General features: G+C 42.3%; 1 protein-coding gene across 4 annotated transcripts in view; it reads right to left on the reverse strand.

Annotated features, from left to right (window-relative positions):
* LOC145354025 (triple functional domain protein) overlaps window positions 1-15,310 on the reverse strand; it is a 641,321-nt gene that overhangs the window by 216,780 nt on the left and 409,231 nt on the right. For all 4 annotated transcript variants that reach the window (XM_080205115.1, XM_080205124.1, XM_080205134.1 and 1 more), the window contains 4 exons: window positions 11,756-11,845; window positions 8,174-8,266; window positions 7,749-7,860; window positions 5,891-6,081 (listed from right to left, as the gene is read on the reverse strand). In XM_080205115.1, coding sequence (XP_080061241.1) covers window positions 5,891-6,081; window positions 7,749-7,860; window positions 8,174-8,266; window positions 11,756-11,845 — 486 coding nt within the window. The remainder of the gene's footprint in view (window positions 1-5,890; window positions 6,082-7,748; window positions 7,861-8,173; window positions 8,267-11,755; window positions 11,846-15,310) is intronic.

The following is a 15,310-nucleotide window of genomic DNA, read 5'->3' on the forward strand; positions in this document are numbered from 1 at the left end:
AAGGGTGGTGAATCTCTGGAATTCTCTGCCCGTTGAAGTGGTGGAGGCTACCTCACTAAATATTTTTAAGAAGCGGGGTGATGGGTTTTTGATAAGAGAAGGGATTAAGGGTTATGGGGAGAGGGCGGGAATGCGGTACTGAGCCACAACAGATCAGCCATGATCTCATTGAATGGCGGGGCAGGCTCGAAGGGCTAGATGGCCTACTCCTGCTCCTATTTCTTATGTTCTTAAGAAATTCCAGCAGGCTAGTTCAATATGATTTGCTCTTAATAAGTCCATGCTGGCGTTTCTTAATTAACCTGCAATTGTTCAAGTGATCATTAACTTTGTTCCAAATTATTGTTTCTAGAAGCTTTCCCACCACCAAAGTAAAACTGACTGGCTTGTAGTTGCTGGGTTTATTATCACACCCTTCAAAATTCTAATCGTCTGGCACCACCCCTTGGTCTAAGGAAGACTATAAAATTACAGCCTCTGCTATTTCCACACTCCGTTCCCCCAATATCCTTAGATGCAACTCATCTGGTCCTAGTGTCTTATCAAATTTAAGTAAAGACAGCCTATCCAATACCTCTACTTTTACCCCCTTCAAGTATTTGAATTACCTCCTCTTTTACCAAGACCTAGGCAGCATCTTTTTCCTTGGTAAAGTCAGATGCAAAATATTCATTTCAGCTATACTCCCTGCCTCCAAACATAAATCCCTTTTTTTGATTCATAATAAGCCCCAAGTCCTCTTTTTACTATCCTTTTATTATTTATATACCTATCAAAGACTTTGGGATTCCTTTAATGTTAGCTATCAGTCTCTTTTCATACTCTCATTTAGCTTCCCGTAACTTTTTTTTTCATTTCCCCTCTGAACTTTCTGTATTCAGCTGAGTTCTTGGTTGTATTACCCACCTGATACCTGTCATAAGCACCATTTCTCCTTTACCTTAAACTCAAACTACTTTGTTATCCAGGAAGTTCTGCATTTGATTGCCCTAACTTCCAGAGAATATACCTTAATTGCACCCCTACTATTTATTTAAGGTAGGTCATTGTTTAGTTAACTTTCTTCCTGCCAAACATCAATCCCAATTTGCCAGCCCAAATCTAGTCTCATCCATTAAAGTTCACTTTCCCCAAATTAATTTTCCTCCTTCTGGGTTGTTCTTTGTCCTTTCGCATAGCCATGCTAAACCTTATGGTACAATGATCACTGTCCCCTAGATGCTCTTCTGCTGACACTTGATCTACTTTGCACACCTCATTTCTCAGAACCAGGTCTCGCAGTGCCTCCTTCAGCATTGGACTGCAAAGGTGTTGGAAAAAATTTTCCTGAACACATTCTAGGAACTCTTAGCCCTCTCTGTACCTTTACACTGCTATCCCAGTAGATTTCCCCGTGACAACTATATCATTTTTGCATTTCCATACAATTTCTTTCAAAATTTGTTCCTCTACATCTTTGCCTATTTGGTGGCCTATAAACTACACCAAGCAATGTAATTGCACCTTACTTGTTCCTTAACTCTAACCAAGTAGATTCTGTTCTTGACCCCGGAAACGACCTCACACTCAAATCTTCAACACTGCAAATCTTCCCTGTAATCAATAGCACCATCCTTCATCCTTTCCTATTATTCCTAAATATCTTGTACCCAGGGATACTTAATACCCAGGATCACAGCTGCTGGCTTTTCACCCTACCTCTCAAGGGTGCCCTGTAGTCAGTGACAAGTGTCCTATTTGTGCCTCCCTGCCCAGCTGAGCCACCAGTGGTGCCACCACTTGGCTATGGCTGCAGTCCTGACATGAACCATCACTCTCATCAGTATTCAAACTGCATACTAGCTGGACATTGGAATGCGCTCACAGGACTCCTGCACTACCTGCCTGATTTGTCTTGACTGTCACCCATTCCCTCGCTTCCTTATTAAGCTATTGGGTGACCGCATCTATAAACATGCTGTCCATATAGTTTTCAACCTTATGAACATGCCACAGTAATGCCAGCTCTCAAGCTCCAAAACCCGGAGTTCAAGCTGTTGCAATTGATGGCATATCTTGCACAAATAATCATCCAGGACAAAGGAAGCATCCTGAAGTTCTCACATAGCACAGGCGGCGCCCTCTAGACGTTAGAGCAGCCCTGATATCACTATTAGATAATAAACCTCGCTACTATTAGACAATTTTTGGACCAGAAGAGCAACGTCCATTGCAGCTGCAGAAAGCAAACACAATTCTTACTTAATTAAGTAATTAATTAAGTTACTACACAACACAATTCAACATCTGTTTACTATAAAGCCCCTACCTCAATTGTTCACCACTTTGTGACTTTTCTACTCTCTTGCTGCTGTTTCAGGTTTGATCCACTTTTCAATACCTAGATGTTGCCTCCGTGCCTTGGTGACTAGTGGAGTGCCCCAGGGGTTGGTGCTGGGGCCTCAGCTATTTACCATTTATACAGATGATCTAGAGGAGAGAACCGAGTGTATGGTGTCGAAATTTGCTGATGACACCAAGATTGGTGGAACGGCAAATTGCGCGGAGGGTGTGGAGAGTCTGCAGAAGGATCTAGATAGGCTGGGCGAATGGGCCAGGAACTGGCAAATGGAATTTAATGTTGGCAAGTGCGAGGTGGTCCACTTTGGTAGGAGTAATGGTAGGAAGGGCCATTACTTACGTGGCGAAAAACTGCAGCAGGCGACAGTGCAGAGGGACCTCGGGGTCCTTGTGCATGAGTCGCAAAAACCCAGCTTGCAGGTGCAGCAGGTGGTCAGGAAGGCTAATGGGATGCTGGCCTTCATAGCGAGGGGGATTGAATATAAAAGTAGGGGGGTCTTGCTGCGGCTGTATAGGGCATTGGTGAGGCTGCAGCTGGAGTACTGTGTGCAGTTTTGGTCGCCGCACTTACGCAAGGATATTTTGGCCTTGGAGGGAGTGCAGAGGAGGTTTACTAGGCTGATACCAGAGTTGAGGGGGTTGAGCTATGAGGAGAGGCTGAATAAACTAGGCTTGTACTCGTTAAGAGTTTAGAAGAATGAGGGGAGATCTCATTGAGACGTATAAGATGACGAATGGGATGGATAGGATAGAGGTAGAGAGACTCTTCCCGCTCAGAAAGGACAGTAGGACTAGGGGGCACAGCCTCAAGATAAAGGGGGGGCGGTTTAGAACGGAGTTGAGGAGGAACTTCTTCACTCAAAGGGTGGTGAATCTCTGGAATTCTCTGCCCGTTGAAGTGGTGGAGGCTGCCTCGCTAAATAATTTTAAGACACGGGTTGATGGGTTTTTGATAAGCGAGGGGATTAAGGGTTATGGGGAGAGGGTGGGAATGTGGAACTGAGCCACGACAGATCAGCCATGATCTTACTGAATGGCGGGGCAGGCTCGAAGGGCTAGATGGCCTACTCCTGCTCCTATTTTCTTATGTTCTTATGTGCCTTTCTTAGCATCATCATCCCAGTAGAGCATTGCCCATTGCTTTAACTCCTTATAATCAGGAACCCAGACTGCCCTGTCTTGTTTTCTCACAGATCTTCCCACTCAGTTTTTCCACTTGAGACTATTCTTTCCCATATCCTTCCTATCCTACTCACAACTCCCAATTTTGTCTATGCAGGCTCTGCCAAATCAGCTTTGCCCTTAAATGAGACCTCCACAGCCATCAGTACCTAGCACAAACAACTAGGTGTCACAGCTTTATCTGTTCCCCCTGCTCCTCTGGTACATCCGCATCTTTTGAACATTCCACCTCTCCCACAAACTATCCCACCTTGTCCTTCTGAGCCTACCTGCAGCACTTGACACATGCTCCAATGTTTACCCTTCTTTGTTCATTTGGATAGGGCTGCCCTCGCCTGGCTCCACTGTCATGTACCCAGTCACAGCCAGAGAATCATCTGAAAAGGTATTTCCCAATCCTGTGGCATAAACTCTACAGTCCCCTCAGAATCAATCCTTGGCTCCCTTCTATTTCTCATCTATATACTGTTCCTTGGTGACATCATTCAAAATCATATCCATGTATGCGCGCACAACTTTAGCTTTCTTCCACCTCTCTCAAACACTCCATTGTATGAATTATCAGACTCTTTATCCTACATCCAGCAATGAAGCATCAGACATTTTGTCTAACTTAATATTGCGAAGACTGAAGAAACTATCTTTGGTCCCCTGACACCAACACCATCTCCTTCTGCTGCCAACTACCTGAAACTAATCAGTCTGTCTTTGTACCTTATTTGACCTCAGGATGAGCTTCTGACAAATCCACACCATCTCTAAGATTGTCTACATCCAGCTCAGTGACATCTCTTGACTCTGCCTTGCCTCAGCTCACCCACTGCCAAAACACTCATCCAAACCATTGCTGCCCCTTGACATGATTAGTCCAAAGTACTACTAACTGACCTCCTATCTTTCACACTTCACAAACTTAACCTCATCCAAACTCTGTGATTGGTATCCTAACTTGCACAACAGCCCCATTCACCAATGGCTTCCAGTTGAGCAATGCCTTGATTTTAAAGTTTCCGTTGTTTTCAAATTTCTCCATGGCCTCACCCCTCACAATTTTGTAACTGCCTCTAGCTTTAAATCCTTTGAGAAATCTGTGTTCATTCAATTCTGGTCACTTTTGCATGCCTGAATTTAACTGGTCCACCATTGGCAGGCATGCCTTCAGCTGTCGAGGCCCCATCCTCTGGATTCTCTCCCTGAATCCATATTGAAAATACTCTTTGAAACTTACTTCATTGACTAAGTTTTTTTCCTTATATGATTCAATACCAAGTTTTAACATAAGAACTTAAGAACTAGGAGCAGGAATAGGCCATGTGGAACCTCCACCATTCAATAAGATCATAGAATCATAGAACCCTACAGTGCAGAAAGAGGCCCTTTGGCCCATCAAGTCTGCACCGAACACAATCCCACCCAAGCCCTACCCCCCATATCCCTACATAGTTTATCCACTAATCCCTCTAACCTACACATACCTGGACACTAAGGGGCAATTTCTTAGCATAGCCAATCAACCTAACCCGCACATCTTTGGACTGTGGGAGGAAACCGGAGTACCCGGAGGAAACCCACGCAGACACGAGGAGAATGTGCGAACTCCACACAGTGACCCAAGCCGGGAATCGAACCCAGGACCCTAGAGCTGTGAAGCAGCAGTGCTAACCACTGTGCTACCGTGCCGCCCAATCACAGCTGATCTTTTCGTGGACTCAGCTCCACTTACTCGCCTGCTCACCATAGCCCTTAATTCCTTTACTGTTCAAGAATGTATGTATCTTTGCCTTAAAAACATTCAATGAGATAGCCTCAACTGCTTCTCTAGGCAGGGAATTCCAGATTCACAACCCTTTGGGTGAAGAATTTCCTCAACTCAGGTCTAAATCTTCTCCCCCTTATTTTGAAACCATGCCCCCTAGCTCTAGTTTCACTTGCCAGGGGAAACAACTTCCCTGTTTCTATCTTATTTATTCCATTGATAATCTTATATGTTTCTGTAAGATCTCCCCTCGTTCTTCTATTTTTATTTGGTTTTATTTGGTCATGCTTCTGTGAAGCTCTCTGTTATATCTACCTATGTTAAAGGTGCCATATAGATGCTAGTAGCTGCAAAAATAACGGAGAAGTTCAATGATGAAGCTATTTTTAATTTATATAAATACTTTTATAGAAACAGATGAAAATTAATGATCAGAAACTGAGAGAGAATGATTAATTCCGTCTGAAATCTTTCACAAGAGTTTAAATTTCTCCACTCTGGTGAATAATCACATTGGAAATGCTTTTTGATCAGCCACATGTCGAACTGCACAAAACTTAATTTCCATCCTCATTCAGAAGCACCAGCATTCCAGCTTCTAAGTGAACTTACAAGCAGTTTGTGTTTGTAGATGTATTTACTCCTCCCATTGGAATCTTTGATTTCTTTGCTGAAGACGAGTGACATTTCAAAGAGGAAGAGGTGTCGCTCTCGGCCTTTGCGGATCAAAGACTTAGGATCCCATACTTGAAAGGATTCTTGAAGGATCAGCTCCCCTTGAGATTCCAGATTTTCATCAAAACCTAATGACAACAACAACTCTTTCACACTTTTTCTTTGACATTCAATTAAAAGTCATTTCCTTCATATTCTGATTTTACTGAAAAAGGCCTGTGAGCAAATATTCAGATAAAATAAGTTATTATTTCAGTTCTTTAAGAGAATGGGGATGAAGGGGTCCTTTTCAGGATGGCAACCAGTGACTAGTGGTGTTCCACAGGATTACTGTTGGGATCACAACTTTTCACTATATACATTAATGATTTGTGAGATGGAACTGGGGACATGGTTGCTAAATTTGCGGATGATACAAAGAGATGTAGAAGGACAGGTAGTGTTGAGGGAGTGGGAGGCTGCACAATGACTTGGACAGACTAGAAGAGTGGGCAAAGAAGTGGCAGATGAATACAATGTGGGAAAGCATGACGTTATGCACCTTGGTAGTAAGAATAGAGGCGTAGACTACTTTCTAAATGGGGAAAAGCTTTGGAAATCTGAAACACAAAGGGACTTGGGAGTCCTGGTTCAGGACTCTCAAGGTTAACGTGCAGGTTCAGTTGGGAATTAGAAAGGCAAATTCAATGCTAGCGTTCATTTCTAGAGGGCTAGAATATCAGCGCAAGGATGTACTGCTGAGGCTGTATAAGCCTCTGGTCAGATCCCATTTGAAATATTGTCAGCAGTTATGAGCCCTATAACTAAGGAAGGATGTGTTGGCCTTGGAGAGGATCCAGAGAAGGTTCACAAGAATGATCCCAGGATGAAGGGTTTGTCATATGAGGAGTGGTTGAGGAGCCTGGGTCTATACTCGATGGAGTTTAGAAGGATGAGGGGGACATTTAATTGAAACTTACAGAATACTGAGAGGCCTAGATAGAATGGGCATGGAGAGGATGTTTCCACCTGTGGGAAAGACAATAGGACCAGAAGACCATAAGACACAGAAGCAGAATTAGGCCACTCAACCCATTGAGTCTGCTCCACCAGTCAATCCCGGCTGATATTTTTCTCATTCCCATTCTCCTGCCTTTTCTCCATTACCTTAAATCTCCTTATTAATCAAGAGAGACTAGAATTTGAGGGTATAACCTCAGAGTGAAGGGACATTCCTTTGAAACTGCGGTGAGGAGGAATTTCTTCAGCCAGAGGGTGGTGAATCTGTGGAACTCATTGCCACAAAAGGCTGTGGAAGCCAGTCATTGATTGTTTTTAAGGCAGAGATAGATAGGTTATTGATCAATAAGGGGATCAATGGGAGAAGGCAGGAGAATGGGGACAAGAATTATGTCAGCCATGATTGAATGGCAGAACAGATTCAATGGGCTGAATGGCCTAATTCTATTCCTCTATCTTACTGTCTTATGAACACACTTTCTATGCGCATTGAACAGGCTACACACAGCATGCTTATTCTAACATTTGCTTCTAAATGACAAGTCAATCAGTTTACATTTCATCGAGTAATGTTGTACGGTTTTTCATGTTCTATAACCTTTACCTGCCCAATAATGTCAAGATTAAAATCGGGTGAAATAAATTAACTTCCAAGCATTTCACAGACAAACCAATTGTTACTTTGTGTTATTAATGAAGTGCAGATATCTGAACATAAAATGGTAAATATATTACAACTCTTGACCAATTTCACAATAATCTTAACTTTTTGTTGAGGTATATATAAAAGTCACACCTTCTAGCATGCTGAGATGCATAGCATCATTGGCCCGCTTCGGCACACTCAGCATCACCTCCAGGCCATCTTTAATTTCTCCCTTTCCTTCTTCACAGCATGTTAACAGTTCCTACAATTAACAGTCAAACAGCACTCAGTTTTATTGTTATTTAGAAACATTTATGGAGACACAGAAATTCTAAAAAAGCTAGTTTCACTGAATTGATACTTATTAAAAAGGTGGGCAATAATACAAAAGTAGCAAACGGAAATGACCAAAAAAGGGTATTTAGTTCTGGAGACTATTTTAATAAAGCACAACTATGCACTTGTAAATGAAATATATAGATCCATTACTCACAATAACCATGTTATATTTTAAGTTCTGCAAGACAATTAGTTAGGCCCATCTTATGGCATTCCCAAAGGTCACTTTCTCCTACCTTTAAAAGCAGCTGATATTTAGTTATTCGTTGGACAGGTTTAATAAGATAGGAAGAGATCGAGTTTGCTAGTCCATGACGATGTTGTATTTCCTATTTAAAAAAAAAACATTTTTAGATTGAATTACACAGGAGTTAATAAAAAGATGGAATCAATATTTTAAATGTAGAAAAATGTAGTAGTTGACAATTTCTTAGGTGCAAACAGCTCTCATCACCTACAAATGTTTGGTAGATGAAAATCCGTATTAAGAGAATCTGCTTTGCTGATTACATATTTTCTAAATATATTGCTGTTTAAGTTAAATATTATTGCTTTCAATTTCCAGGTATGAAATTGGCACAATGATAACCAATTTAGCAGGGCTGAGTTCTGCTACCTGATTTACATGAGTTTTTGGGGCAGTGATAAATTGGCATGGGATCATTCTTTCTTTCAGGCAGTCCTTTCCAACATGGCATGTCATCGTGACTCAAATGCTGCAACCATGTCCAATTTTGTAACTCCCCAATTTCTATCCTGTTATTTTTCAATGATGTCTGGTAAGTTTAACACTTCATGATAGTCCATGTTATTAGAACCATAGGAAATTACAGCTCAGAAATAGGCCTTTTGGCCCTTCTTGTCTGTGCCAAACCATTTTTTACCTAGTCCCACTGACCTGCACTTGGACCATATCCCTCCACACCCCTGTCATCCGTGTACCTGTCCAAGTTTTTCTTAAAAGTGACCCCGCACTTACCACTTTATCCGGCAGCTCATTCCACACTCCCACCACTCTCTGCATGAAGAAGTCCCCCCTAATATTCCCTTTAAACTTTTCTCCATTCACCCTTAACCCATGACCTCTGTTTTTTTTCTCCCCTAGCCTCAGTGGAAAAAATCTGCTTGCATTCACTCTACCTATGCCCATCAAATTCTTATACACCGCTATCAAATCTCCCCTCATTCTTCTACGTTCCAGGGAATAAAGTCCGAACCTATTCAATCTCTCTGTAACTCAGCTTCTCAAGTCCCGGCAACATCCTCATGAACCTTCTCTGCGCTCTTTCAACCTTATTTACATCCTTCCTGTAAGTAGGTGACCAAAATTGTACACAATACTCTAAATTCAGCCTCACCAATGTCTTTTACAACCTTACCATAACACTCCAACTTTCATACTCGATACTCCGATTTATAAAGGCCAATGTACCAATAGCACTCTTTACGACCCTCTCCACCTGTGATGTCACTTTTAGGGAATTCTGTACCTGTATTCCCAGATCCCTCTGTTCAACTGCACTCTTCAGAGTCCTACCATTTACCCTGTACGTTCGACTTTGGTTTGTCCTTCCAAAGTGCAGTACCTCACATTTGCCTGCGTTAAATTCCATTTGCCATTTTTCAGCCCATTTTTCTAGTTGGTCCAAATCCCTTTGCAAGCTTTGAAAATCTTCCTCACTGTCCACTACACCTCCAATCTTTGTATCATCAGCAAATTTGCTGATCCAATTTACCACATTATCATATTGATATAGATGACAAACAACCATGGACCCAACACAGATCCCCACGACACACCACTAGTCACAGGCCTCCACTCAGAGAAGCAATCCTCCACAACCACTCTCTGGCTTTTTCCATTCCACATCACCACATCATTCTTCCATTGAGCCAGTGTCTAATCCAATTTACTATCTCCCCATGTGTACCTAGCGACTGAACCTTCCTAACTAACCTCCCATGAAGGACCTTATCAAAGGCCTTGCTAAAATCCAGGTACACAACACCCACTGCCTTCCCTTCATCCACTTTCCTGGTAACCTCCTTGAAAAACTCTAACAGATTGGTCAAACATGAGCTACCACACACAAAGCCATGTTGACTCTCCCTAATAAGTCCCTCTCTATCCAAATATTTGTAGATCTTATCCCTTATCACACCTCCCAATAACCTGCCCAACACCGATGTCAAACTTACTGACCGAAAATTTCCTGGATTTTTTTTGGAACCTTGTTTAAACAACAGAACAACATGAGCCACCCTCCAATCATCCGGCACCGCCCCCGTGAATACTGACATTTTAAATATGTCTTGCCAGGGCCTCTCCACGTTCACTACTAGCCTCCCTCAAACTCCGTGGGAATACCCTATCTGGTCTTGGGGGTTTATCCACTCTGATTTGCCTCAAGACAGCCAGCACCACCTCCTCTTTAATCTGTAAAGGTTCCATGACCTCCCTACCTGTTTGCCCGATTTCCGTAGACTCCATGCCCGTTTCCTCAGTAAATATGGATGCAAAAAAACCATTTAGTATCTCCCCCATCAATTCTGGTTCCATACACAGTCTACCACTCTGGTCTTCAACAGGACCAATTTTATCCCTCACTATCCTTTTGCCCCTTACACACCTATAGAAGCTCTTTGGATTTTCCTTCACTCTGTCTGCCAAAGCAACCTCATGTCTTCTTTTAGCCCTCCTCATTTCCCTCTTAAGTAGCTTCTTGCACTTTTTATACTCCTGAAGCATCTGATCAGTTCCTTGCTGCCTATACATGTCATACAACTCTCTCTTCCTCTTAATCATCGTTACAATCTCCCTCGAGAACCAAGGTTCCTTATTCCTATTTACTTTGCCTTTAATCTTGACAGGAACGTACAAACTCTGCACTCTCAAAATTTCTCCTTTGCAGGCCTCCCACTTTCCATTTACATCCTTACCAGAGAACAGCCTGTGCCAATCCACACTTCCCAGATCCCTTCTCATTTCATCAAATTTGGCCTTTTTCCAGTTCTGAACTTCAACCCGAGGACCAGATCAATTCTTATCCATGATCAGGTTGAAACTAATGGCATTATGATCACTGGATCCAAAGTGTTCCCTCACGCTTACATCCATCACTTGCCCTAACTCATTTCCCAACAGGAGATCCAATATCGCATCCTCTCTCATTGGCACCTCTATATACTGATGTAGAAAGTTCTCCTGAACACATTTTACAAACTCTACCCCGTCTAAACCTTTAGCAGTAAGCGAGTCCCAATCTATATGTGGAAAATTAAAATCCCCTACTATCACTATATGTTTCTTGCAGTTGTCAGCTATCTCTCTGCTGATTTGCTCCTCCAATTCTCTCTGACTATTCTTACAGGGATGGTAGGGAATCATACTGAAATCCATGAATCAAAGTTTAATTTACTAATTACTGTGAACCTCTCTCCCCACCTCATGGTAGAGTTTCCAACACAACCAAAGCCACTTTCAGAAAGTGATACCTAGAGACAAGTATCTCCCCCACAAAAGGAAAAAAAGAGACAAATTTTAGCTGTATGCAGCATTAGAACAGAGCAACAGCAATAGATTTTCAGCATTCTGAGCCTGTTTTCCTTCTCCATGCAATAAGATCACAATTGATTGCCATCTCAACTAACCAAGTCTACCTAACTTGGTTCTGCATCCTCCATACCTTTGCCTAATAAAAACCTGTCTCAGTTTTGAAATTTTGATGAAAGGAAGTTGAAATATTATTAAGAATGACCATTCTAAGAAAAGGGAATAGGAAATGGTAAAAAGAACCAAGTGTATGAGTACTACTGACATCAAAATACGCTCCTGCATGCTCCAGTATGAGTTGGGTGGAGTCTGGTTTGTTCCTACAGTATGTTACGTACATCTGGAACTTGTCAGCCTGTTTAGGAGAAAACAAAAACATCAAGGTCACAAACTACATTCTCACTGCTTCATTAGTCAAACCCTGAGGGAATAGCAAAGAGTCATAGAGGGTCATAGCATGGAAACATGCCCTTCGGCCCAACTTGTCCATGCCGCCCTTTTTTTTAAAGAAACTCCTAAGCTAATCCAATTGCCCGCATTTGGCCCATATCCCTCTACACCCAAGTAATTATCTAAATGTTTTTTAAAAGATAAAATTATATCAGCCTTTACTACTATCACTGGCAGCTTGTTCCAGACACTCACTACCCTTTATGTGAAAAAATTGGCCCTTTGTATCTCTCCCCTCTCACCTTAAAATATGTTAAGAATGACCATTCAAAGAAAAGGGAATAGGAAATGTCAAAAAGAATCAAGCGTATGTGTACTACTGACATCAAAATACGCTCCTGCATGCTCCAGTATGATAACAACATCTGGAGCATCTGTTTATTGGAGAATAAGAAAACTTAAAATTATTTGTTGAAAACTATCTTGAAACAACAAAATGGAGATCCTGAGGTGGCTTGATATGGTAAATAGCAGTGTCTTGAACAAGGGGACATAGCTGCAAGATAAAGGGCTGGTCATTTGAAGCTGAGATGTGCAGAAATTTCTTCTTGCAGAGGGTGGTGAATCTCTGGAATTCTCTGCCCAAAAGGGTAACGGAGGCTGGATCATTAGAGGTATTTGAAGTGGAGGTGGATAAATATTTGATAGATCGAGGAACTGAGAGCAATGGGAAAATGGCACAGAAAAGGAGTTGAGGCCAGCATAGATCAGCCATTATTGTTTTGAATGGTGGGTCAGGCCCAAAGGGCCTGATGGTCTAGTCCTGCTTCAATTTTTGTTAAACAAGCCTAACTTTTTATTAAAAAACTAAGGATTTTTAGATATTACCTAAAGGCGAGATAAGAATAGAACAGTTACAATGTGCGCCTTCACGTTGGTCATTTTTTACATAGAAAATTAATTTTTTTGGATAAAGTCACAAAAAGGACAATTTCAGATTTTTCAAAAACAATTTGTAGCCTTGCATTTTAGCAACTTTGTTTTGCAGAAGATACATATGCAGTATATATAATAGCCAATGTTGCCAACTAACTTGCACTATCATCTCTTAGGCCCATATAAACATCACAGCAGAAGAGTTGGTGCCAGCCTTGGTTCAGTGGCAACACACCTTCCTCTGAGCCAGAATGCTGAGAGTTGAAGTCTCACTCAAGAGACATCAGAGCCTAATCTAGACTAACATTCTGAGCGATTGCGGTACTGCTGGAGGTGCCATCCTCTTGGGTGAAACGTTAAAGGCCCTGTTTGCCCACTCAGGTGGATGCAAAGATTTCCATGGCGCTATTTTAGAAGTCACAGAAAGTCATAGAAACCCTAAACTACAGAAAGAGGCCATTCAGCCCATCAAGTCTGCACCGACCACAATCCCACCCAGGCCCTACCCCCATATCCGTACACGTTTTACCCACTAATCCTCTAACCTATGCATCTACAGTCAATTTATATGGCCAATCAACCTAACCTGCACATCTCTGGACTGTGGGAGAAACCGGAGCACCTGGAGGAAACCCACGAAGACACCAGGAGAACGTGCAAACTCCACACAGACAGTGACCCAAGCCAGGAACTGAACCCAGGTCCCTGGAGCTGTGAAGCAGCAGTGCTAACCACTGTGCTACCTTGCCGTCCCTTGAAGAACAGCAAGAGAATTCTCCCTAGCGATATTCCACTTCAGCTGTGAAATGCTTTGGTGTATCCAGAGGATGTGAAACACACTACCAAAATACAAATTATTTTGTTCTATAGATCACGATGTAGAAGTCAACCCAGCATGTCATTTGACACAATGCTATTAGCCCCAAAAATCCTGTTTTTTTTCATACACTTGGATTAATGGTTGCCCCTCCTCAACCCCTTTTAAGCCACAACAGGCTATATTCGCATTAGAGTCAGTCTCAATTTTTCACTCCAAAAATAGATATTTTACTTACCGGCACCTTACCACTTGAGTGCAAAGAATCAAGCTGTGTTGCAATGATGTGCAGGAGCTTAAGACAGGCATACATCGAGCAAACCCCGCAAAGCTAACTAAAAGGTGGGGACTTCCCACACCAGCACTTCACTTTTATAGTTGATGACAAGTCAACATGGGCTTTTGGAAGAATTTTTTGAGGCTTTCAACTTATATGCCAATATCAATGGTACATTACTAAATTAAATATCTACAATATAATAATACAATATGTAGGGATATAAGAACATAAGAACATAAGAAATAGGTGCAGGAGTAGGCCATCCAGCCCTTCGAGCCTGCCCCGCCATTCAATAAGATCATGGCTGATCTGTCGCTGCTCAGTTCCACTTTCCCGCCCTCTCCCCATAACCCTTAATCCCCTCTCCTATCAAAAACCCATCAACCCGCGTCTTAAAAATATTTAGCGAGGCAGCCTCCACCACTTCAACGGGCAGAGAATTCCAGAGATTCACCACCCTTTGAGTGAAGAAGTTCCTCCTCAACTCCGTTCTAAACCGCCCCCCTTTTATCTTGAGGCTGTGCCCCCTAGTCCTATTGTCTTTTTTGAGCGGGAAGAGTCTTTCCACCTCTATCCTATCCATCCCATTCATCATCTTATACGTCTCAATGAGATCTCCTCTCATTCTTCTAAACTCTAACGAGTACAAGCCCAGTTTATTCAGCCTCTCCTCATAGCTCAACCCCCTCAACTCCGGTATCAGCCTAGTAAACCTCCTCTGCACTCCCTCCAAGGCCAAAATATCTTTGCGCAGGTGCGGCGCCCAAAAATGCACACAGTACTCCAGTTGCGGCCTCACCAATGCCCTATACAGCTGCAGCAAGACCTCCCTACTTTTATATTCAATCCCCTTCGCTATGAAGGCCAGCATCCCATTCGCCTTCCTGACCACCTGCTGCACCTGCAAGCTGGGTTTTTGCGACTCATGCACAAGGACCCCTTATGGGGGTAGGGCCTGGGTGGGATTGTGTTCAGTGCAGACTCGATGGGCCGAAGGGCCTCTTTCTGCACTGTAGGGTTCTATGATTCTATGACAGGACATAAAATTTATTAATGGGATCAGGGGAGTGTGTGTTAGGGAAATCTGAAAGAAATGAGAATTTTCCATAATTCCTTTGTTTTGGAAAAAGGCATACTGGTGTGAACAATGTTGGCTTTGACATGCAATGGTAAACCTCACCCTAATGCCTTAGCTCATGTATTGCTTTCATATATTCTTGGTGTGATCCTGATACAACAGTTTTCATTTCTATAGCAGCTTTAACAATAAAATATTTAATATCCTTCAAAAGAGAAATAAGCATAACTAGACAGTGAGCTATATGAGACAACGCTATGATAATTGACACAATGGTCAAAAATATAAATTTTAGGAAGCTACATAGTGAACAAAGAGG

This window comes from Carcharhinus amblyrhynchos, chromosome 2 (genome assembly GCF_965287045.1).
Source record: "Carcharhinus amblyrhynchos chromosome 2, sCarAmb.v2.hapA, whole genome shotgun sequence".
Classification (NCBI taxonomy): domain Eukaryota; kingdom Metazoa; phylum Chordata; class Chondrichthyes; order Carcharhiniformes; family Carcharhinidae; genus Carcharhinus; species Carcharhinus amblyrhynchos.